General features: G+C 39.4%; 1 protein-coding gene across 2 annotated transcripts in view; it reads right to left on the reverse strand.

Annotated features, from left to right (window-relative positions):
- TRHDE (thyrotropin releasing hormone degrading enzyme) overlaps positions 1–26,714 on the reverse strand; it is a 338,154-nt gene that overhangs the window by 112,204 nt on the left and 199,236 nt on the right. For both annotated transcript variants that reach the window (XM_073327757.1, XM_073327756.1), the window contains one exon: positions 15,426–15,491. In XM_073327757.1, coding sequence (XP_073183858.1) covers positions 15,426–15,491 — 66 coding nt within the window. The remainder of the gene's footprint in view (positions 1–15,425; positions 15,492–26,714) is intronic.

Genomic DNA, 26,714 nt, shown 5'->3' on the forward strand with positions numbered 1-26,714 from the left:
TGGCTTATACCAACAGTAATTACAACCCCTACCTTCCAGCTAAACTGCACTGGCTAAGGCGTAGTGAGATGCAAGCCAAGGCCCTGTCCTCTCCCCACCCATCTGCTTTGTGGAAAGATCAAACAGGCACCCAGTATCTGCTCCTGCATACCCACACTCAAAGTCTTGGTCGCTCACAGGGGGTTATAAGGTATTCATTGTTCTCCTGTGTGGGTGTGTAAGCCACAATCTGGCCCTTATACTGTAAGAAAAAGATCCAAATCAGAAAGCAAAGAGAAACAAGCAAAAGAAAAAGAGAAACAAATCACAGAAGACAAGGGACAGATGACAGCCAAAATATGGCAGCCCAGATCTAAGCTGCACTCAGCACAGTTCAGAAGGGGAGGTGCTAAAGAGGCAATAAGCTACCTTCTCAGACAGACACATTCTTGTGACTATCCTGCTGCCACCAGGCTGGTCCCTGACACAAAGTTGAACAGTCTATCACCTAAAAAACGTGTCTCAACACCTTGGAATTGTTGGGTGTATAGGGATACCTTAACCACCCCACAACTCTCAGACACACCCACAGTGCCAGGTGGCAGGAGAGAGTTACACAGAAGCCTTTGGTGCCAGCCTTATACCTATGAGGGTTCCTTGACACTGTGGAAATCCACCCCTAGTCAGTTTAGATGGTTTTAATCCTGATTTTCACCACAGGAGCTGTGCAAAGGAGACTCAAGACAGCCAAAGACCTTGCCCAACATGCCATACAAATGAAATACCAAACAAAAGCAGAAAACTGACACTGATATATATATATATATATATATATATATATATATATATATATATATATATATATATATATATATATATATATATATATATATATATTTGCCGATCTTTAGCTCTAACTCTCTTCTGAAATGAGTCTGTCCTCAACATCTTCCCTTTATAACTTTTTAATATGGAGCTACTCCTTGCAAGATAGAAGGATTATAATAATGAAATACGATATATGTGTGTTACTAAAAACTAAACAGAATCAATCATTGCTGGTAGTATGTAAGTTTTTGTTTCAGCTGGGCCTGTTTGGCAAAATAATATTATCGTAATCATTCAAATACCCAAAAGACACCAAAGATCAACCATATCAAAGGAACAAGCTGAAACAATTACCACACAAGCAGGTAAGATCTTGCAAAAGAAGAAGTAAACTGTAATTCTAATGTTTTGTCAAATAATAGACTCAGTCTCTAAAGAAAATTGTAAAGCTTAAATGGTTTGGAAACTATGTTAGCACCTGAATATTGAGGCAAGTGGCTTGAATATTAGAAGATGCAGAAAGCACAGTAAAAAGTGCTAAAAGATTTTGACAGATATTTGTAGTAACAGCATTATTGATTAAACTTACAGGCCATTTATTGTGTTAGTTTTTTAAAAAGCTGGTTACTCGTATTAAATAAGGGCTTTATCCCAACACAATCCAGGCTTTCTCAGTATTGCTAAGGCATTGAACCACTTCAGTTAGAAAAAATTGAACTAATTCCACCATCCAGGAATGATAACACTTATAACTAATAAAAGATGGTGACTGATACATACCTGGACGTGGAAATAATATAAAAGGTGGAAAAGATAATGTGTGTCTTTCTCTCAGAAGAGAAGTGAGATCTACAGTTGGGAACTGAAACAGATACAAGTCAAATTCTGCTCTTAGTTTTATTTGTCAAGTTGATTGACATAAATGAAGTTACTCCAGATTTACACAGATGTAACTGAAATCGGAATCTGGTACACTATCTACAAGCTGAGAAACTCCACTTTTTCCACTTTGTTTCCTCAGAACAGCTGGACAACTACAATATAAGGAGAATACCATACATTCAAGATGGTTGTAAAATGATTTCAGAATAAGATTTCAGGACAGTAACATTCATCCAAATGCAGTCCATTTATACGCCACCATAGTCCTGGATTCACGCTCACCCCCCCACCTCTGTCCATGTCTTTGATTCATACTGCTGCCCTCATCCACACCCTAAGCCTTGGATTTGCTCCTGTTGCACAACTACCTGTAGACTGATTATGCCATTGCCACACCTGCTTAATCTCTGACTTTAAGTAGAAAAAGTCTCTAGAACTCTGGCTCTCCAGAGTAATAAGTACCATTCTGCAGGGAGTCCAGGAATGATTAGTAAACTTCACATCTGGCCATCCAACACATTCTAATGGAATGCTGACTCTGGTGGCACTCCACCTTCTTATTTTTGCCTCCTGGAGACTGCTAGCATCAAAGTTGTGACCTCAGGTTATCTTGACACCACCTGACACTCAAAGTAAAAAGTCTGGACAAGGGGTCAGGCTCTGTACGTGGCTTTGACAGAGTCTGACAGTTGAAAGTGACTGAGAATCAGTGATGGAGCATTGACAATACTACACAAAAGCTTAAGATATTTTAAAAGAGAGGAGGTCAAGATCAGTGAGTGCAGGAACTAGAGTATACAGGTGGGTCTGATATATTTTTATATGTGAGATATTGTACAAGAAAATAAACCCTGGATGATGATGAATAAACCTACCGAGAGGAGAGAACTGTTAGTATTAGCACCTGGGTCAGTCAAACTGCAGAGCTACCCCAACAGTGAGAGAAAACCATGGTCAGACCAATTAGCAAAGAGAAGGACAGCACTGCAGAACCAGCTCTAAGAAAGTTGGAAAATAGCATTTAGATCATCTAAACAGATCAGCCACTTCACTTTTAGTATCAGTTTTATTTGAGGCTACCTGAATATTGTTTCCAGTGAGTCTTGTTGGAAAATACCAGCCTGTGCAATATCAGATCCATAGATTACATTCAATCCATAGATTACATGTTAATATTCATGAGTGAATGTTACCAGAAGGAACAAAAATGGTGTTATCCTTGACACACTGTAATCTGCTGCTACATTACAATGCATTCAGCATTTAGTTACTGGCCTGACACTTAGGCAAAAATAATTAACCAAATAACCCATGAAATATCATCCCACAAAAACGATGAGGAGTCCTTGTGACACCTTAGAGACTAACAAATTTATTTGGGCATAAGCTTTCATGGGCTAGAACCTACTTCATCAAATGCATGGAGTGGAAAATACAGGAGCAGGTATAAATACATGAAAAGATGGGAGTTGCCTTACCAAGTGTGAGGTCAGTCTACGGACACAATTCAATTAACAGTAGGATACCAAGGGAGGAAAAATAACTTTTGTAGTGGTAATGAGAGTGACCCATTTCACACAGTTGACAAGAAGGTGTGAGTAACAGTAGGAGGAAATTAGCATGGGGCAAATCATATAGAAGTTCCAATGACTATTATATCTTCTCTCTATTCTTCTCATAATTGTACAGATATAATTGAACTCATCTGCTCAATCTGTGCCAAATAACAGTTTCTTTGGCCAACATTTTTAAAAATGATTAGTGATTCTGGTTGACTCAGCACTTTCTGAAAAACAGAAAGTTTCTCAGATCAGATACCCACAACAGAACCACTAACCCAGGAACTTATCCTTGCAACAAAGCCCGTTGCCAATTGTGCCCACATATCTATTCAGGGGACACCATCACAGGGCCTAATAACATCAGCCACACTATCAGAGGCTCGTTCACCTGCACATCCACCAATGTGATATATGCCATCATGTGCCAGCAATGCCCCTCTGCCATGTACATTGGTCAAACTGGACAGTCTCTACGTAAAAGAATAAATGGACACAAATCAGATGTCAAGAATTATAACATTCATAAACCAGTCGGAGAACACTTCAATCTCTCTGGTCACGCAATCACAGACATGAAGGTCGCTATCTTAAAACAAAAAAACTTCAAATCCAGACTCCAGTGAGAAACTGCTGAATTGGAATTCATTTGCAAATTGGATACTATTAATTTAGGCTTAAATAGAGACTTGGAGTGGCTAAGTCATTATGCAGGGTAGCCTGTTTCCTCTTGTTTTTTCCTACCCCCCCCCCTTGATGTTCTGGTTTAACTTGGATTTAAACTTGAAGAGTGGTCAGTTTGGATGAGCTATTACCAGCAGGAGAGTGAGTTTGTGTGTGTATGGGGGTGGGGGGGATGTGAGAAAACCTGGATTTGTGCAGGAAATAGCCCAACTTGATTGTCATGCACATTGTGTAAAGAGTTGTCACTTTGGATGGGCTATCACCAGCAGGAGAGTGAATTTGTGTGGGGGGATGGAGGGTGAGTAAACCTGGATTTGTGCTGGAAATGGCCCACCTGATGATCACTTTAGATAAGCTATTACCAGCAGGACAGTGGGGTGGGAGGAGGTATTGGTTCATATTCTCTCTGTATATATAAAGTCTGCTGCAGTTTCCACGATATGCATCTGATGAAGTGAGCTGTAGCTCACGAAAGCTTATGCTCTAATAAATTGGTTAGTCTCTAAGGTGCCACAAGTACTCCTTTTCTTTTTCCAAAACCACTAGTCATTTTTAAAAACCTTGGCCCTAATTTTTTTAATAACTGTTCTACAGAATTCTGTACCTCCTCTATTGGGATATCCTCTCTTTAAACCAGGTTTCTACCTCTCCCAACAGTGGCAGAGCATTTTCAATAATACTCAAACAAGTTCAATTTTCCACTAGCTGTACGGAGGTTACCACAAGTTTGGGCTTTAACCTGTCCGTTTTATTTATTTAATTGATTTATTAATTAATTTAAAGTGCCCGTCGATCAGTTACATATTTAGGTTACTTTCAGAATCAAAGAAGAACACACAAGTGTCAAGCAGAATTTAAACAAGGTTTGAAAGGCATGCTCATATCTTAGCTGCATCACTCAAGTGGTCATTACAACTACTGTCCTGCCTTCTCTTCAGGCCAGTTCCTCAGTAGGTGTAAATAGTCATAGTCAGTCAATGAAGCCAATGGAGCTAAACCAATCTAAACCAGCTGAGGATCCATCCCTTTATTTTTAAAGGGAATGTTTATATTTGTTTCCTATACTGCAGTGATATAATGCTTGTAATTATCAGCCATCAGAAAACATCCACTGTCATCATGTCATATCTGCAATTAAATCATTATATTCAAACAACAAGCTATAACTACTAATCATGAAGAGTGATACTGGAACATTACATGGAAATAAATCTTAATTCTCTCTTGAGCTAACACTACTGTATAAACCAGCATAATTATAGTATTTTTACTTTCCCCCTTTTCTTAGTTATCCAAAATACTTCCATATATTATGGAAATACTCAGATCTGCAATGCTAACATTTCTGGAGCTATGTGAATCAATGGGATTTTACTATTGATTTAAATGGGAACAGAATTCAGCCAATGCTGAGTGTTTCTGAAAGATCCCCCCCCCACCGCCCCTAGTGCCTCAAGTGCAATAGGCACTTGATGGCACATTAAAAGACAGGAGCCCTAAATAGCTACCATCTAAGTTTAGGCATAACAAGAGATAATAACAGAAAAGTGTAGGAAAGGGAGAAAAAGTGTTATAATTAAGACTACAGAGTTCTCTGTTTTTCTAGATATGCATCTTGTTAGCAAAGAAAAGGGACCAGACTTCAGTAAGTGACTGGTGTATATCAGGAGTAATTCCTCTCAAATCAATATAGTTACACTATTGTGACTCCAAGGTGAGAGAAGAATCAGGCTCCTAAACTTTGCATCATACAGGATATATAATTTGTGAAGCCCTGGAATTGTGATAAATTAAATCTCATGTAAACGTGTATTTAAATTGCACAGATTCAAACCTCGTTCCCAAGCAGGTGCTAAGTGTCATAATACTTTTACACGTGCCCTCCCTGACTGGTAATTCTGGTTAAAAGGACCAGAATGGCTATATTCAGAGGTTTCTATCTCTTACAAAAGTCTAACCTCCCCTACTAGCTAATAATATGTAAAGGAGGACCCATTCTGGAATATGACAAAGGCAATTACAGTGTGGGGGCAAAACAATCTGCATTAGAAATCAACAGGGAACTATTAGAGGATGGCAGAGTTATTGCTTATAATAGTCTGATAGTGGCTGTTCTGCAGTAGGACACCTGCTAGCACATTAAGCTTTGCTTTAAGGAAAATGTATTTGATGTATTATTCGGTAGTGATGCTAAACAACTGAACTAAGGACAAGCCCCACAGAAATAAAGTATTGCTTGAAATTGAAGCGTAATATTTTACTGAATTTGTACATTAATTTTAGCTTTTTTGTTTTAAAGGAACAAAAAATTTTAATGGAACAAACATATTGTTCAGTAAGTATTTTTAAAATCCACACAAAAAAAGGGGAGGTATTTGAATGGCCCTTGTTAATTGAGACAGTCTCAGCTGATCACAACTCTTCATTAATCAGTGTCAGGAATAACTAACAATGCAGACAATTGCTCCACTGTACCTTTTCTATAATGTTCTTTCTACAGAAACCCCAGAACCTGGACTTGGAAAGAAACAATGTAACAATGCGTTCAGTATAACGATCTCAGCAGAACTCACCTGAGATAATTCACTAAGAGCATAATTTCTGTGTCACTACTGTATCTAGAAAATAACATCCTGGCAGATCTTTAAAGAAAGAATGAGTAGATGAGAAGATCATCAATTGTGAAGCTTCAACCATGTTTATCAGCTGTTTGTGGCTTCCTGTCAATCTGTGTAACATTTCTTCTCGGTGCTGAAGACTGTGATACACTAAAACTTCAAATACTGTTGCAAAATTTGGCCAAAGACTGAGAATAATGTCTTTTCTTTACATTGGATATTTCTATTTGTGCACAACTAATTTTGTTTGTTTGTTTAAACTGCTAAGAGCACTTTACCATTCTTTCCACCACTATCACAGAAAACAGGATTCTACAGCAAAAAAAAAACCAATATTGATATATTTCCTTTTTCAGGCTTTATGCCTATAGACTCTTTGCTTTGATTTACATCAACAAATTCCCGCATAGTAATTTTTGAAAACACATTTAGCTGTGCAATTACAGTGGCTGCCATTAAAAAGTCAACATTTGTCAAAAGATACAATAGAGTTACAATTTATGTCTTATTATAGCTATCAGGAAAAAGGTGGTATCTCAGATTCTGATGTGTGGTAATAGCTGGTGAACTTTGACTATTTAAGATCAACAACTGAATCTTCAGGAAAATGGTATGTAACAAGAGCTCAAGTGAAGTCTTCTTTTGTTCAGTATGGATCCAGCTTCTTTTTGAATTTTCTTCATTGGTCTGAATGGAAATGAAATTGCTTGTTCTGGTTTTAAGTGTGTACTATCTAACAAGACTTACAAGTAGCTCAATCCTGAAATCTTTGTGCTCGCAAAATCCCCATTAATTTCTAAGAAGCCAGTGGACATTCTGATTGTACAATGACTGTACGATCAGGCATCAAATGCGTACTTTTCTATACTGTGTATATTGCATTGTGCTGGTTCATAGGAACAGGGATGAGGTTGCGACTGAGCCCACATCAGGAAAAAATATAATTTTATTTGGAAAGAAAACATATATATTTTACTATATCTTAAAATAGCTAACTAGCTAGCTGATGTTATCTGAGAATTCATATCTATAGGTCTTTCTCTTAATAAGTCCTATAATAAAATTGTAGGAGAAAATAATAATAAATAGGTTTCACATGCAACAAAATATGAGAATGAAAGTCACTGAACACATGTCAAAAGGATACATATGTACTATATGCCCTACCATTGAGGCTAACATCATTGAGGAGGGAAGGCTGGGACTGGTTCAGCAAGGAGATTGGGAGGGAGGAGACTGAGGCAAGGAGCCAGGGCGGGAGTAGGTGGGAGACTGAGATTGGATGAAGGTCAAGGAAAGTAGGCAGTCAGGGCCTGGGAACCTGTAATGGGGAAGGAAGAGAGAGATCAGAAGAGGAGCTGGGGTGGGGGGAAGTGGGATTGGCTGGGCAAGGAGACAGAACTCGGGTGAGAAGCTGAGACTGGGACTGGAGAGAAGACTGGGAGGGGAAGAAACAGAACTGGGACAGGGAGAGCTTGGAGAGGACAAGCAAGAAGGGGTCAAGCTTTGGGGGAATGGCATTGGCAAGAAGAGTCTGTGCCCACTAGAGCATGCTCTCCTGGGACCACATACTGAACAATGAGGATAAAATAAAATATTGAATGAATGCTCATTACAGATGAACCGAATGACACAGAGGCACTATGGAGAAAATAGTAAGTGGTCACATGCATTATGTGACAGTGTCTAATTATATGCAAAAGGGGACCAAGTTATGGTTGCATAGGAAAACTTAATTCTGCCATTTCCTAACTTTTGAGTGCTTGACTTTGCAACCTTAGTAATGTTCTTTTAACAAATGTTTTGTGTTTGTAATATGTAGATAGGTTCTGATCCGAAGCCCACTGGAGTCAATTGAAAGACTCTCATTGACTTCAAGAGCCTTTGAATAGGCCAATAATATGCTACACATTTTTATATTTTATAGGAAAAAATATTAAATCAATAGTGTTTTATACAAGTCCTTCAAGGCTATATTTTTGCTTACCTACTTAACTCTTAAGAAAAAAGTACAAGTCCCTTTAAAGAAAAACTTTAGAGGTGAATTTGTTTAATTAGTATAATCTCAACATCAAGAGTGACAGATAGTGACTATATTAGAAATGGAGAGAGGTCAGAGAAGGCAGTAGGTGCTGGCACTCTTGTTGCCATTATTGCTCCCACATGATCTCGGACATGCAATGGTAGTGGGTCAGCTGTGACAACACAGGTGGGCCACCGGTATCTGGTGAAGGAGTGGTGTCACAGATAATGGCTTCCTGGAGCAAGAGAGGAGCATTCTGTATCAAAATTCCTTGCCTGTGCTGTTCCTGGGATGGCATGGCTATTCATCACCCCATACCAAAGCAAAAGCTCAATCTAGCAGTAAATATGTCTGATTTATAATAGTAACTTCCGATAAGAAGTGAGTTAATGGAACACAGATCTAGTAATGATCTAAATAATAGATAGCTAGTGTGACAGGGTTGGGCCAGATGGCTACAGGAGAGTAATAGAAGGCAGATATATTAGCCCCAGGTTAAGTAGGTCCCTTTTCCCTGGGTAAGGTAACAGGGTAATCAGGAACCTTCTGGAGACAATTAAGACAGACAGGCTGATTAGAACACCTGCAGCCAATCAAGAAGCTGCTAGAATCAATTAAGGCAGGCTAATCAGGGCACCTGGGTTTAAAAAGGAGCTCACTTCAGTTTGTGGTGCGCATGTGAGGAGCTGCGAGAAAGAGGCACTAGGAGCTGAGAGTGAGAATGTGGATTCTTGGAGGACTGAGGAGTACAAGCATTATCAGACATCAGGAGGAAGGTCCTATGGTGAGAATAAAGAAGGTGTTGGGAGGAGACATGGTGAAGTAGCCCAGGGAGTTATAGCTTTCGCACAGCTGTTCCAGGAGGCAGTCTAGACAGCTGCATTCCACAGGGCCATGGGCTGGAACCCGGAGTAGAGGGCGGGCCTGGGTTCCCCCCAAACCTCCCAACTCCTGGTCAGACACAGGAGGAGTCAACCTCGACTGTGGGTTCTGAAAAATGGCCAAGCTGAGGGCTGCCGTGAAGCTCCAAGGCGAGCAAATCCGCCAATAAGTGCAAGACCCACCAAGGCAGAGGAGGAACTTTGTCACACTAGTTAATAGTCAACCTGCATTAAGAATGAATAGATAATAGATAAATAAATAAGGTAAACTAGGTATATTGACATGTGTAATACAGTATGTCATAAATAGATGAAAGTGTAGAACACATGGATAAGGAAAGGTGATTTTATTGTTTCTAGGCTCTTGGATGGAGGTTATAAACAAGTCAGATAATAGTGTACAGTGTTCCAGAGTAGCAACCGTGTTAGTCTGTATCCGTAAAACGAAAAGGAGTACTTGTGGCACCTTAGAGACTAAAAATTTATTAGAGCATAAGCTTTCATGAGCTACAGCTCACTTCATCAGATGCATACAGTGGAAAATAAAGTGGGGAGATTTTATATACACAGAGAACATGAAACAATGGGTGTTACCATACAGACTGTAACAACAGTGATCAGGAAAGGTGAGCTACTACCAGCAGGAGACCGGGGGTGGGGGGTGGGGAGAAACCTTTTGTAGTGATGATCAAGGTGAGCCATTTTCAGCACTTTACAAGAACAGTAGGAGGGGAAATAGTTTTACTTTGTGTAATGACACATCCACTCCCAGTCTTTATTCAAGCCTAAGTTAATTGTATCCAGTTTGCAAATTAATTCCAATTCAGCAGTCTCTCGTTGGAGTCTGTTTCTGAAGTTTTTTTGATGAAGAATTGCCAATTTTAGGTCTGTAATCAAGTGACCAAAGAGATTGAAGTGTTCTCTGACGGGTTTTTGAATGTTATAATTCTTGACGTCTGATTTGTGTCCATTTATTCTTTTACGTAGAGACTGTCCAGTTTGGCCAATGTACCACCCTATACCAGAAACCTACTGACCGCTGTACTTACCTACATGCCTCCAGCTTTCATCCAGACCACACCACATGATCCATTGTCTACAGCCAAGCTCTACGATACAAACTCATTTGCTCCAACTCCTCAGACAGAGACAAACACCTACAAGATCTCTATCAAGCATTCTTACAACTACAATACCCACCTGCTGAAGTGAAGAAACAGATTGACAGAGCCAGAAGAGTACCCAGAAGTTACCTACTACAGGACAGGCCCAACAAAGAAAATAACAGAATGCCACTAGCCATCACCTTCAGCCCCCAACTAAAACCTCTCCAACGCATTATCAAGGATCTACAACCTATCTTGAAGGACAACCTATCACTCTCACAGATCTTGGGAGACAGGCCAGTCCTTGCTTACAGACAGCCCCCCAACCTGAAGCAAATACTCACCAGCAACTACACACCACAAAACAGAACCACTAACCCAGGAATCTATCCTTGCAACAAAGCCCGTTGCCAACCTTGTCCACATATCTATTCAGGGGACACCATCCTAGGGCCTAATCACATCAGCCACACTATCAGAGGCTTGTTCACCTGCGCATCTACCAATGTGATATATGTCATCATGTGCCAGCAATGCCCCTCTGCCATGTACATTGGTCAAACTGGACAGTCTCTACATAAAAGAATAAATGGACACAAATGAGACGTCAAGAATTATAACATTCAAAAATCAGTCAGAGAACACTTCAATCTCTTTGGTCACTTGATTACAGACCTAAAAGTGGCAATTCTTCAACAAAAAAATTTCAGAAACAGACTCCAACGAGAGACTGATGAATTGGAATTAATTTGCAAACCGGATAGGCTTGAATAAAGACTGGGAGTGGATGTGTCATTACACAAAGTAAAACTATTTCCCCTCCTACTGTTTTTGTAAAGTGATGAAAATGGCTCACCTTGACCATCACTACAAAAGGTAGTATTACCGCTCTCCTGCTGGTAATAGCTCACCTTTCCTGATCACTGTTGTTACAGTCTGTATGGTAACACCCATTGTTTCATGTTCTCTGTGTATATAAAATCTCCACACTATATTTTCCACTGTATGCATCCGATGAAGTGAGCTGTAGCTCACGAAAGCTTATGCTCTAATAAATTTGTTAGTCTCTAAGGTGCCACAAGTACTCCTGTTCTTTTTAGTGTACAGTGTAATGATTTATTGGAAATTTAGGAAGTCTTTGACAGAGTTCCACAAGCCAGACTGTTGCATAATTTAAGAGCCACAAGAATCCAACATGGGACACAGGAATGGATAATTGTTTAAAGAGCTGTGAATAAATAGTACAGATGAAACGAGTTCGGTCCAAATGGCAACTTTTATAGTAGTGAAAAATAGCCTATATTCCACATTTCCCCAGACTGCTCTTCTAAAAGGTTGGCCTATCAGTTTCAATATAGTAACCACTCAGCACCAAGTCATTATCTGTCTATCCAAGGGACTCTACAAAAGGTCTTCTCTCAGAAATACTGTGTACAATTTAATGTACATAAGATGTTAATTTATCACAGAGCCTGAGGTTCCTACAGTAAACTAACTCAAACTGCTGATGATGCACTCAATCAGAGTGAGTGATGAACACAAACACAGCAGCAAGTGAAGTTCAAAAGGATACAGATTTGTATGATCAATGAGCTGCCACATGGTAAATGAAATGTAGTGTTGACAAACATATATCAATACACATTGGGATAAGAAATAGAAATAATCAAACGAAGTATAAGATAAATATGAATGAACTAGAACACGAGGGCCTCATAAAGGAGCTTAAGATGCCAGTGGATGCTCTCTGAACAGAACACTAGACCTCTGAAGAACTGTGTTTACTATCCACATTTAACTTGAGAAGCCACTGATAACACAGAAAGGTATTCTAGGCTTGTAGCAATAAACCTTTCCAATAAATGAAATTCACTGATACAAAATCGTATGAACAACACATTCATTCCAAGTACTCACATACGAAACAACATTTACAGATAAAATCCCACCCAAAATCTAAACCTATATTACAAGTTACTGTCCTCGGTGGTGACTGAATGTTGAGACTAACTCAACAAATCCAACTCCACAAGCTTATGCAATTCAGAAACATTATCAGAGAGAGTGATGCTGTCCAAGCTTCTCCACTGTCTGATATTCATAATGGCAAACTAATACCCTTTCAAGACAGAAAAAAGTATCACCACTTATGAATGAGGGTTGCTACCATTCAGTGCCCATGCATAGCCTCAACTCACACTGACGCTAGAGCACAACAACCTTGCCGGCATGAAAGGACATTCAGCATCAGGTTATGCCTCATCTCACTGAAAAGTGACCCCTCTAAGTATTTAGGAGCGGCATTGCTTTATGGATAATTCTTATCCGGTGAAAGCTCAAACGTGGGGGTCTTTAAGAAGTGTGGGGAAAATAACGGGATTCTCAGGACTTCCAAGGAGACAGAAAACTCCACTAGGGAAGAAAGTGGTTTTATTAAATGATGTTAGGCACTTAAATAACAGCTTTATTTTTCTAGCACCCCACAAGTTCACATATGTGGGCATTACAGTTTTTAATCTCAGTTATTCATCACATCCAATATAAATATCTTTGTGGGGTTTTTGCATATTGGGTGCTTTAACATGAAAATATTGAGAAGTTGACAAAATTAAGTCTCTATTATAAAAATGTTTTTGAAAATCTCACAAAATTAAAAACAGTGAACATCTTTTGAAGCTTTACAGAATAATATACTTTCATTCTATTGTTTCTTGATGACAGTTTCATCACGGAGATCCAACATTATAATCCAATGGCTTTTCATAAGCATATCTGAAGAAACGGGCCAGTTACTCGTGATAGGTTCAAACAAACCAATGTTTGCTGTGAAAATTATTACTTCATACTGTAATTCTGCCTGCTTTCTATCCCTCACAAATGGTTTGCTGGATAGCAGGGTCATATAGATCTCTATGCTATGGCAGTTGCTTTAGTGTACATTCATTGTTCATATGTATCTAACAAAAAGGCCCAATCTTTTGTCTTTATCATCTTTTTTTCTAATTCATTTTAGCAAAATCAATTGCTTTTTTGATAAGTAAGATTTTTGTTGAAGTATTATGAACAAGAAAACACAAACCTGGTGATGGTATGCAATTACGATAAGAAAAAAAAAAGGGATAAGGAGAAAAGAAAGGAGCTAGCTTACTACTGCTTGATTTTGTTGCTGGTAACTCTGGCCCTTCCCTCTCCTTACCCCAGTGCTTGTTACCATTGTTCTTCTTTTATCTGTTCTTTACTTAAGGTATAATTCTGCTACCCATACAAACACTGAGTAATACCTTGATTTCAATGGCATTACATGCACAGTAAAGGGCTAATCAATTTGATTTATGTTGCATGGACTGTTGAGATACTAAAGCTTTTTACATTCTTCATCATTACTACATTGTTCTCCATCATGGATGCCAAGGTAACATTTTTTGACAATGCATCTCCAGGGTTTAAAACTTTTGTTCTGAAGAAGTTTGAGTGGAGAAAACGTGGGCAGGTTTCAATGGGGAATATTTTCAATTACAAATTTTAAATGTCAAGAGTCTAGCACTTTAAATTTCTATATTAACAGCGAAAAATTTCTGGGTAAATTCCTGGCTCCTTTGGGACAATGACAGAAGTTCTAGTGACTTTAATAGGGCGAGGATTTCACCCTTTATGTGCACAAGTTTGTGCCTACAAACCCTTCCAGATGAAGGCCTACTGTCTGGGGTAGAAGATAAGGCCAGTGACCTGAAAAGAGCCTCTGGCTCCTGTGACTCAGTTACCTTCCAAAGCTTGATTGATCAAAGTCCTGAAAACATTCGAGAAAAGCGATATTTCCTTACTGGGATTCTTCTCATTGTATATCACATTAAATACACATTTATATGACATTATCAGTGTATTTATTTAACTTTTGTTTTATATTTTATCTTTCAATCCATTTTGGTTAGAGGTAGAATTACTGTGTTAAAATATGACCTGGTCCCATATGTAGTTTATTTCAATTTCAAAATGAAAAGCCTGCTAAGAACAGATAAGATTGATTGCTCTTTCCATCTTAGCATAATTGTATTTCAGGTGAACATCAATTTACTTTAAAGGACATTTCTAAGTAGCAGACTGCATCATACATAATTCATCAATCACAGTTGCCTGTAACATGATTTACTTAAACAGATTTCTTATTACTTAAACAGAAATAAAGGGAGTTGCATTTTTTTATGTTTTGGTTTGTTTTAAAATGGTTTACAAAATATACATTTACCCTGAATTACTGCTGAAAAAGTTCATCTTTGGTAATCAGCACAGTGAATTTCTTTCTCTCTTTGAACAGAAGTATTATTTCTTTAAACCTCTTTTAAAAGGCAGAGGGAGTTTTCAAAATATAATTAAGGCAAAGAGCACTCCATGTTCATCAAAGGTAAAAGTAAAACTCCCGGGTTTTGATGGGGTGGGGGGAAGTATTTATCTGAAAAATATGATTAGCTTTGCAGCCACATATTTTCTAGTGAGATTGACATAGTTCATTTTTATTTTATATTAAAATTTAAATGTAATTGAAGCAAAGTGGCTTTTGCCTCAGTAAGCTCTTTCAGTGATGGATAATCAAGTTCTTACATATCTGAAAATGATTTCCACTTGGTGATATACACCAAATGAAAGTGAAACTGTGTGGCACTTGACACACTGAGAATTCTTTCATTTGCTGGAGTGATGGCTCTGATGTTATACAAACTAATGCTTCCCATCAAATTTAGCTTCAGGGACATGATGATGTCACAACTGTTCAGAACTTTAAAAAGAGAAATACTTGCTTAAAACAAACAAACAAAAAACAGCCAAAGGTAACAAATACACATAAAAAAGACAGAATGCTTCCTACTTACTTGTAAGCCCATCTGAAATACGGAGTGACCCATAAAACTAGCCAACATTCGAATTAAAGCTGCACCCTGTGGGAGATAACAGAGAACAGGAAGTTATTGGGTTGCTTTTTCCAAATCAGTGATATAAATTAATAGGAAATATGCAATTTCATCTATTATTATCCTATTTTTTAAAAAAATCTTTCTTTAATGATTATGTTTAAATGTGCAAGAAAAGTGTTACCAAGTACGTGATCAATAGAATCTTAAAAATTTCCCAACACACCCACCACACATACACACACACATTAATATTACACACCTGCTGGTTGGTTGGAAGGAAGGAAGGAAGGAAGGAGAGGGAAGATCATGCAACTGCCAGACAGAGGAAAACATGATTTGGAAGGGGATTGTTACTATTAATTACCCATATGCATATAGCAAACGAGGCTGAATAGTATAAAGCACATCATTTCTGCAGATGGAGCAGTATCTACTTACACATCTCAAGTGTAGACATGCAAATGTACATTCTGCTGTCCATTACACCCATGCAACCATGTGAAGTCTCACAGCCTCATAGACTTTAAGGCCAGAAGGGACCATTGTCAAGGAGTAATGGTCTCAAGTTTCAGTGGGGGAGGTTTAGGTTGGATATTAGGAAAAACTTTTTCACTAGGAGGGTGGTGAAGCACTGGAATGGTGAAGCACTTTTCACTAGGAAGGTGGTGGACTCTCCTTCCTGAGAGGTTTTTAAGGTCAGGCTTGACAAAGCCCTGGCTGGGATGATTTAGTTGGAGATTGGTCCTGCTTTGAGCAGGGGGTTGGACTAGATGACCTCCTGAAGTTCCTTCCAACCCTGATTTTCTATGATTCTATGATTATCTAGTCTGACCTTCTGCACATTGTAGGCCACATAACTTCATCTACCCCCTCCTCTAATAGAACTGTAACTTTTGGCTGACTTATTAAAGTTCTCAAATCATGATTTAAACACTTCAAAAGTTACAGAGAATCCATTATTTACTCTAGTTTAAGCCAGCAAGTGACCCAGGCCTCATGCTGCAAAGGAAGGTGAAAAACCCCTAAGGTCTCTGCCAATCTGACCTGGAGGAAAATTCCTTCCTGATCCCAACTATGGCAACCAGTTGAACCCTGAGCATGTCAGCAAGACTCACCAGACAGACACTTGGGAAACAATTTTCTGTAGTAAATAAGAGCCCTCCCCATCACTGCCCATTATGGATTTTTGCTACTAGCAGTTGCAGATGGACCACATGCCATTGCAGGCAGTCTCATCATACCATCCCCTCCATTAACTTATTAAAGTCAGGCTTGAAGCTAGTTAGGTTTTTTGCCCCCACTGCTCCCATTGGGAGGCTGTTCCAGAACTTCACTACTCCAGTGATTAGAAACCTTCATCTAATTTTAAGCCTAAAGTTGACGATGGCCAGTTTATATCCATTTGTTCTTGTGTCAACATTGGCGCTTATCTTAAATAATTCCTCTCCCTCCTCAATAGTTATCCTTCTGATGTATATAGAGCAATCATATCTCCCCTCAGCCTTCTTTTGGTTAGGCTAAACAAGCCAAACACCTTGAGTATCCTCTCATAAGGTAGGTTTTCCATTCCTCTGATCATCCTAGTAGCCCTTCTCTGCACCTGTTCCAATTGAATTCATCTTTCTTAAACATAGGAGACCATAATTGTGCACAGTATTCCAGAAAAATCCAAACAAATGTCACAAGGATTTCGAACCTCCTTTTTGCAGACCTAGAAGACTAGACCACAATTACTGCATATTCTTCCTCTTCACTGATGCCTTGTTTCCAGCAGAAACACCTTTGCATTTATTATCTGATTGATTTGGCTATAGTATCCCATTTTGCTGTTCAATTTCAGGAGAACCTTCAGCCTCTCAACGCTGCAACTCAAAATACTGTATATAGTGCTGATCATTGTACAGGGAGAATACTCTTGACTTGGAGAGAGTGCACCAGAAGGTAGTTCAAAAATGATATTAGATTACATCAAACAAGGTTACAAAGGAAGGCTCAGGAAGTTGGACTAGTTCTCGCTCAAAAAGAGAAAAAATCATCGATTCATGGATGTGCAGAGTTGTGCATCTAGTCTGACCTCCTGCTTAACACAGGCCATAGAACCCGCACCCAGTAATTTCAGCCTCAAGCCCACAGCTTCCACAGCTTTTAAAAAGCCTTGATTTAAAGACTTTCAAGAATCCACCACAACCAGGGTGAGTATATATCAATGATTTAAAAAATACAGATTGTGAGAATTAAAAAGAATGAGTTGATTAAGTAACTGAAGGCAGAAAAAGTAGAAATGAATATAAGAGATACCTGAAATTGTTTCTAAGAAGTGGTGGATGGTCAATGAATTAAAAACCAACAGTTGTATTAGGTTACATTTCTTATTAAATATTATTATTATTATTTGTTTTATTATAGTGCCCAACCTCAAGTAGGGGCCCACTCAGGTAGGGGCCCACTATAGTGCCCAACCTCAGGTAGGGGCCCACAAACACACAATAGAGAGACAGTCCCAGCCCTGAAGAGTTTACACTCTAAATAGACAAGACAAGAGGGTGGGAGGAAGGAAGCATTATTATCCCCATTTTACAGATGGCAACTGATCCACCAAAAGAATAAGTAACTCAGACGAGGTCACACAGAGAATCGGTAGGAGAGCCAGGAATGGATCCCTGATCTTCATCCAGCCCCTTAACCACAAGGCCATGCTTCCTCTTGTTACATGTCCTTCCCCTACTCTAGATAAGATTCCAGGATTGTCACACTCTCTGTGTGTCACTCTGAAGCCTATTGCATCTGCAGAGTCAGTGAGGAGCAATGGGAAAAGCTACAGGCATGGTTGAGAGCTCTTTTTGTTCAGAATATCACCAGGATCCATCATCACTGGGATTTACAGTCTGTTGCCATCCAATTTTTAAGTTCTCAGCGATTTTCGTCTTATGAATTACACCCGTGTGGTGTTCAGCTACAAGAAGTCATGTATCTATGCCACACCTAGAGTCCTAGACCATTGTGATACCACAGGTAACTCAGCCAATCTCCACTCTGACTCTAAAGCTAATGGTGGGGGAAGGGAGGATATGAGGGGGGGAGAGAAGGGGGTACACAGAGAACCCCCAGAGCAGGGGGAAAATGGGGGACCCTGTTATGGTGGGAAAGGAAGAATGAGAGGCACGGCAGCAAAGTGGGGGCACCAGGGCCCCTGGCATGGAGGGGAGAATGAGGAATAATGCTATGAGGAGAGAGGGAAATGGAGGATACACAGAGCCCTTTGCATGATGGGGAAGTGAGAATGGAGCCATGGGGGGAAGGGAGAAATGAGGGGACACACTGAACCCCTGGCATGGGGGAGAAGAATGGGGACCAATGGTATAGGGGGAGAGGGACATGGGGACATGGCATGTAGCAGAAAAGGAATTGAGGACACACACAGAACCCCTGGCATGGGGGAGAGGGGTTGCAAAGAGTCTCTGAATTAGAGGGGTTATGGGAGAGTGGCACATAGGAAGCTTTTGAGGTGGGGGAATGGAGGGATGAAAGGAGCCCCTGGTTTGTGCAATGCACAATGCCCACAGGAGCAAAAAAATGTGCAGACCCTCTAGTTATCTCAACAGCATAGTGTCACTGAGTGTATAATTTTCAGTTCCCCTCCTTCCAGCAAGCAATGAACTGGACAGCAGATGTACACAGTTTTGTACCTTCTGCAAACTCCTGTAATCCAGACCTAGACCTCCCTGCAAGTCCGTAAATCACAGACACAGATGATTGAATCAGTGCTACTGGACAGGAATCTCTTAGGAACCTGCTAGCATTACCCTTTGAATGACCTGACAGACTCACAGGCACTGTGCTCCACCATATCACTCCCAGAGCTGAGTATGCCACTGCTGCAGCTCTGCCAACCTTTGCCCATTTGAGGAATGACATATGGAGTCTAGAGAGGTAAACTCGACTCTCTTTGCAGGGCAAAATGGCCATTTATTGATTATTTAAGTGCCTTACTCCAGGCAGTGCATGACTTGGTTTCTTGTCAAGCTGTAAAACGAATTGGTTTAACAGGTCGAGTGGGAAAAAAATCCTTTCTATTCATAAAAATGTATCTATTCTCTAGACAGTATATAACTTGACTCAACTTAAATAAGGGAAGAAAACACTTATCCTGGTTGAATGAAATCTTCTTCACTCAGTGTGCTTGGTAGGCACTTTCCAAATACAAACAAAGATATACTACCTTGCTCCAGAGAGATTAAACTCTAAATAAGACAAAACTGACAGATAGATGGATGGAGGGTAAAAGGAAGAACAATCTTCAGTAAGGTGACCAGGTGCTACATATGTTGTGATTGCTTCTACATGGACAGTCAAACCAAATGTGTTAGCCTAAGTATCTTAACCATTCAGTAGCTGAAGAAAGGGCATTATGCAAGTCCATAAGGGAACCAGCAAGCCCTTGCTGATAGATTCAGCCTGAAAGTACATGGCCTACATCTTCTAACTGGCCACAGTGGCAAAAGGAAAAGTAACAAAGACTCCGCTTTCAGTCATTAGTGGAACATCTAATCACTCCATATCTCCAGTGATTGAGCATTACCCAAAGATGGCATGGAAGGTCAAAACCATGAATGTTGTATTTTTTTCAAAACTTAGCATTATAAACCCAGAAAATTCAGGGTTAAGGTTACACTAAACAGAAATCCAAACACATTAAAGTAAGAAATGCATAGTTAAGACACTCAAGCGACCTTATTTTGCCTTGTACTGACATCATGAAATAATCCCATGGTTTTTTAAGTGTTTGTGGTCCCAGATTATATTAAACTGATTTTTAAAATCACTATAGAGATTTATGATAACTTGTCTCTACCTAGCATCATTGCAGGGCAGAGTTAAGGTTGTTAATTTAATTCCTTTAACTTCTTAAATAACCCAGATTTTAATTAATTTTAATTCATAAACTAATTAATAGATTTACCTGCAAATTTACTTGCATATCAAAGAGTAAGTACTGGAATTTTGTGGAGAATATACTGTTCGTATTTTTTCATACAAAACAAAGCACAAAACAGAACTACTTTAGGTACAAAATGGAACTCAATTCACAACCAGCACCTCTATAATACACACTCTCACCATATTGTTTACACAAACACATACACACACACACACATTATGTCTACATAGGGACTGATTCTCCATTACAACAGTTTTCTGCCAGTAAATAACAACATGGATTTTTCTGCAGTTACAATGTGACACTGCTGTAACACACTGGAGGATCAGAGCCTTTGTTAGGGTTTGTGTGTGTTTATGTATATATATCATTATCATATCACAGACAATCATGTTACCTTACCAACTAGTCTGTTATATCTTCTTGTGTGAATCACAAGAAAGATGGGGTTTCAGGAGAGCTCTGACAGAGAGGGTAGTGGGCTTGCCAGCCAGCTGAGGAATGGCATAACCTGCATGGCAGGTAGTGGGGGGAGAAAAGCTTAGAGAAATAACATGGAGAAGTGGACAAATGAAATGTGGAGCATGACATCCTTGGTACAGTGAAGAGGAAGTGGGCTTGCCAGCCAGCTGAGGAATGGCATAACCTGCATGGCAGGCAGTGGGGGGAGAAAAGCTTAGAGAAATAACATGGAGAAGTGGACAAATGAAATGTGGAGCATGACATCCCTGGTACAGTGAAGAGGAAGGATTTTGCAGAACCTGGAAGGTAAGAGCAACATGCCATATGTAAAGAAATTCAGTTCCACTGTAATCTCAGTCAGTATTACAAATTTATGAACCAAAAAAATAGTTCAGCACTAAAAGTGTCCAGGATAGCAAAATGCTCCAACATACAATAGATACCACAAGCTGTTGCTATATCTGACTCTTCCATAGCATTCAAAACTGTAGCGTTTTCCAAAATGTGGTGCAATTGGGAAAGAGAGCACAAAAGACTGGCCAGGAAGCATGAAAAGTTCCCTGAGTTTTTCTCCAGAGACTTTGTAAGTTTTGTTGGATTTAGCATGTGGGCTCCCTCACCCAACCGGAGAAGACAACTAGAATATGCTGCAGGCTATGCTAACAGCAGTTGAAGTTGCAAAGACTCAAGGGGAATTTGAAGGAGACTGTGGGACTCTCACTTACTTCCCAAATTTAAAGAGCTGGCATGCCCTACTCAGGGTTCGGACACCATTCTTTAGAGACTGATAAAAGTAAATCTCCTCATAGAAGAGCCATAGAGGAGTATATGTATGCATTCATGCATAATTATATTTTGCAATTGAACTTGAGGTAGTAACAAGTAGTTAAACTTGGACAGGTTAAGTTTAAACAGGAAAAAAAAAACCTGAAATGTTATTGACAATATTCACAATTGTTTCATGGGTTCTAAATTAACTGTTTTGCCTGAATACACACACAAACACATTTGTGTGTATATGCATAACACACATGCCCAATATATATGCATATAAAGGAGAGAAGTATTGTACAGTTTCCTAAAGTTTGAGTGTGAGGGGTGGAATTGACTAAGGCATGGGAAGAAAGATATATAAATTAAGATGATTTTTAGGGGGCTCAGGTTTCAAATGTTTGGGGAACACCGCAATACTCACTGTGTAGCAGTATGTGTGTTCCATGGTGCACTAACAATCATGAAATACAGTAAGCACAATATGAAAATATTACATAAATCAAATTCTAAATAAACAAACCAATCCTCTGCACAGCCTCCATATGTATAACAACAAACATAAAGAAGAAATTATTACACTGCACAATGGTGTCGCTAACCATTAATTTCAGCTTCTTTTATATGTGAGGTTCAATGAAGAAAAGAAGCCTGTGAACTTCAGTGAAGAGAGAGTATCTAGAGAAAGATATAGAAAGTTTCTTACATATCTCTTTCATTACAGTTCTGTCTGTCTTTGTTCTCTCTTTTGTCCAACACTCATTTTTCTCCTTCTCTCATTTTACAGAAAATATTGAAATGAGATTTATTTAATGTTGTACTGTTGTACAATACTAAGTCAGTACGAAATTAAACTTTATTAATATAGAATATTTTAAATACATTTTTCAAGTACAATGGGAATCCCCCTAATTTTATTCATCTTTAAATCACCACCCTTGGAATTCAACATCTCCTTCCAACCAAAGTTCCTTTAGAGTCTATCACGCTGACACTTCATCATCATTTCTACCATGGTAATGGTCAAAGTCCTCAATCCAGATATGTATCAGAGCGTAGCCGTGTTAGTCTGTATCCACAAAAACAACGAAGAGTCCAGTGGCACCTTAAAGACGAACAGATTTATTTGGGCATAAGCTTTTGTGGGTTTTTTACCCACGAAAGCTTATGCCCAAATAAATCCAGATAAGGACGCTATATGTACAAACACATAGGAAGACACAGTTCTTTGCAAAAAAAGCTCCTGATTTAACGCAAGAAGCAATGGGGGTGGGGAGGAAGGAATCGAAATATATATTTAATTAACATTTTGTATATTTATAAGACTATTACAAAAATAAAATCATTGCACATTAAATACACCCCACCACCTCTTTTCTCAAATCACCCTTAATGAACTGGCTAATGACCTGAACGATTCATTGAAGAAAGTCTTGAGCAGGGATTTGGAGGAGGAGATGGTGGTGGTCTTATCTATTACTTTGAGGAGGGTGATCCATGTATAAAGGGGCAGCTTGGAAGAAAGAGGAGGAGAATGGCTGGAGGAGACGCAGACAAGAGGGTAGACAAGGCTAGTACCATTGATGAAGTGGAGCACCATGGTAAGACACAAGAGCAGACAGGAAAGGAAGGAAACCTGTGACGGGCCTTGGAGATAAGGAAAAGAAGTTTGAACTAGATGTGGTGGGAAAAGAGAGCATAGTGGAGGGACTGAAAGACAGGAGTGATATCTGTCAGAACTAAGGAACGGACCAGGAAGATGATCTTAGTTGCAGCTTTTTGAACCAACTGGAGTGTGAGAGGAAGCCAGAGAATGGTGACTATGTGAGCCTCAGGGAGGCCACAGAATGAGAGGAAATTGTGGTAATTAAGATAGGAGATTATAAAGATTTGGACTATGTTTTAGATGAAAAAGGTCAAATCTTAGAAACATTATGCAGGACGAGGTGGCAAGATGTAGGCACAACTTGAAAGTACTGGTTGAGGGAGAGAGAATAGCCAATGACCCATCGGTTACAGGCCTGACTGACAGGTTGGATGGTGGCTGCTGACAAATTGTCAAAGATGTCACTGTTGAACAACACAAATATATGTGATTTTCTTTCCCAGGGCTTTGTTTCTAATGTAGGTCTGTATTGTAACTGGTTAATAAGAATGCATATGCTATGTATAATATACATAGTCACTTTGAAGCCCCTTCTGAGTTTTCACTCAGGCAAAGCTTTCATTTAAGTTAATAGTCTCTTATTCTGATGAAGGGGAACTGACTGCTGACATGACCAAACCTATGGATGGAGAGGCTGGCACGGAAAGGAGAGATTAGATTTGTTCAATGAAGCAGCTAAAGAAAGAGTAGAGCTGACACAAATGAGTTGCCTCCTCCCTCGATTGTGCTTCTGCAGGTCCTAACCTCCACGTATGCCACCACCCTCCAGGGATAATGCAGCCCTCTGTAGCCCTCGTGCTGCAGGGACCCTTAAAGAACAGGTTGCAGTAGGAAGCCGGCCAACCAAATATCTAGCGAGCAGGAGAAGTGGTAAGTGTCTGTGCTCTGACTTGCTTGGCCACTAAATGCCCTGGCTGAGGGATATCATTTTGGAGCTGTTGACCTGGACTGCAGGCTAATGCTCTGTCACTGTTTCTCTGGCCACTGGCTGGAAAGAACCCCTCCCTGCACTGGGATGTCAAGGGAGGCAACATCAGCATGATATCACACCCCAAACCCCCAAAGTCATAAACTGTGGGAGCAAGGAAGTATAGTCATGAACTCTGCTTCCAGGGGAAGGGGAAGGGATTGTTCATCAGAAATCAATGCTACGCCCTCAAAAAAGCCTTACCACTAAGGTTTCAGCTAATATTAAGCCTCTGCACAACCTGGCATGGGTTGTGGGTCTCTGACCAGACAGTGCTTGCTCAATACCAGAGTCAGGACTAGACACAGGGGGAGCTTTGTCTGAGTAAAAGATTAAATAAAAATCAGTGAGAACTTCAAAACTGGGCCCATACCTTTTAAGAAATGGTTGAAGTAACACTTTCCCATACAAACTGTTCTATATGAAAAGTGCTTATAAAACTTCACATATAGTAAAAAGGATGTAACTAAAAAAGTGTTTCTATAAGAGCTGATCATGTTTGTTGGTTGTTTAAACATGAACTTTTAGACAATTCTACCAAAGAGAAGCCTGAAGTGTCCAAAATCAAATGTGGTTTTGAATATGTGAACTTAAAGATTCCTAAATTCCTAAATCACTGCTTATTTTTCAAAACTTTTGATCATTCTATAACCTAAAATCCATTTACAACATGAGGAGACACACAAGCTGCATGCCAGTCACTCTTATTCTCTGCCTATGGCACATAGCTAGTCTCCTGTGGGCTGTAATACTGTGGACTAATTTCAGTTGTTGCATTTAGTATGGAAGTGCTGGCTAGTGTTGGTGGAATTATACACACATGAGGTCAGACTAGATGATCTGGTGGTCCCTCCTGGCCTTAAATACCATGACTGACATATTATTTTTGACAACAAGCAATATCCAAGTCACTTTTACAGAACAACTGTTCTTAGTTGGCACTAGATGACCAACAGTTGGATATCCATATGAATTTTAGCTTAGAGCAAAGCATGAATTAAAATTACAGAACAAAGCGTGTCAAATATGTAATAAAAATGCTATGTTTATAAAAACTCTTACCATAAAGTTACAAAACAAAATGAAATTTTGAAGCTGCTGATGGATATTGCAGAATTTTAACATTAAAAAGTATGTTTTGACTAAATCACAGCCGCACTAGTAGTCCGCAAAATTTGGTCAAATGCTAACAAGGGGTGTGTGTGGGTGTGTGCATGCGCACACATGCACGGGTGCATGAGAGAGAGGGAGGCAGTGTTTGTTTTCTAAAGCTAATAGGAATTAATATAAAATTCAATTGAGTTATTATGTTGCACTGTAAGTACTGTATTGATTGAAATGAATCTAAGTGACAGTCACCCACATGGCCTCTGAAAATGAGAGTTGGGAGAATCCTCGCTCTAATCTCTGGTGAACCCCTGGTATGACCTTAGACAAATCACCTGATGACCTCACAGTGCTGCTGTCAGCACTCAGACAACTGAGTAAAATGTAGGACTACTTTCAAAAATCAGATGTTGCACCTAACCTGAGTTTTCTTGGAAAACAAATCTCACCACCCTGAAAATGGCTGATTTGTTTTTCCCCAAAAGAGAAAAGCTCCAAAGTAGACAGTCCAGCATTTCTACAATTCCTACACTCCACCTCCACTAGGAAGGCTATGCTGAAGCATGATATTTTATTGCTAACCCACTCTGCACTTGGGAAATTGAATGCTCCACCAATTGTAAAGACCCCTTTCCATAGTGGTTCTGAAAACAATCAGTCCTGTCTATACTCTCAGTTACAATGATGTACTGTAGATGGCTTCTAAGAGTCTGTTATTAAAACTTTACCACCAAATTATGAGGATGATGAGATAATTTCTCTGTCCCCTCTGCAAACTGCTAAATCATCCCTGCCAGAGATGGATTATCCTTGGGAATCATAAAAATACTTCTGGAAAGTTCTTTTTTGTTTTATTTTGGTTTTGTTCCACTGGAATAAATCGGAATGTACCATGGTCATTAGCCCCAATCTCCACTTCAGATTTCACAAGGTGAACACTGTTGTAGACTACCAATATACCTACTATATATTTTTCAGCAACAAACTAAAATTTTTCCACAGAAAATACAGCTTACTATGCATTTATTTGCCATATGGGATTGTGTCCTTCCTTGATTATACTTAAGATAAAGTTGTTTTGTTTAAATGGGAAAACAAATTAATTAATTTCCCAGTCCTCTTCCTTCCCTCTCTGTAGCAGAAAAATAAAACATACAAATGTCATCCTAGAGCCTTTCCCTTTAGGCATTGTCAGTGACAGCCCAGCCAATATCTCAAAGAAAGAAAGGTGTGATCTAGAATGGCTAAGAAGCTGCATTATGATTTATCTGATGAAATTCAGAGAAATCTGTCTGACAGAAAACCAAGAAATACAAGTCTGCCTCCTGAAACTTT

This window comes from Lepidochelys kempii, chromosome 1, assembly GCF_965140265.1.
Source record: "Lepidochelys kempii isolate rLepKem1 chromosome 1, rLepKem1.hap2, whole genome shotgun sequence".
NCBI classification, from domain to species: Eukaryota; Metazoa; Chordata; order Testudines; family Cheloniidae; genus Lepidochelys; species Lepidochelys kempii.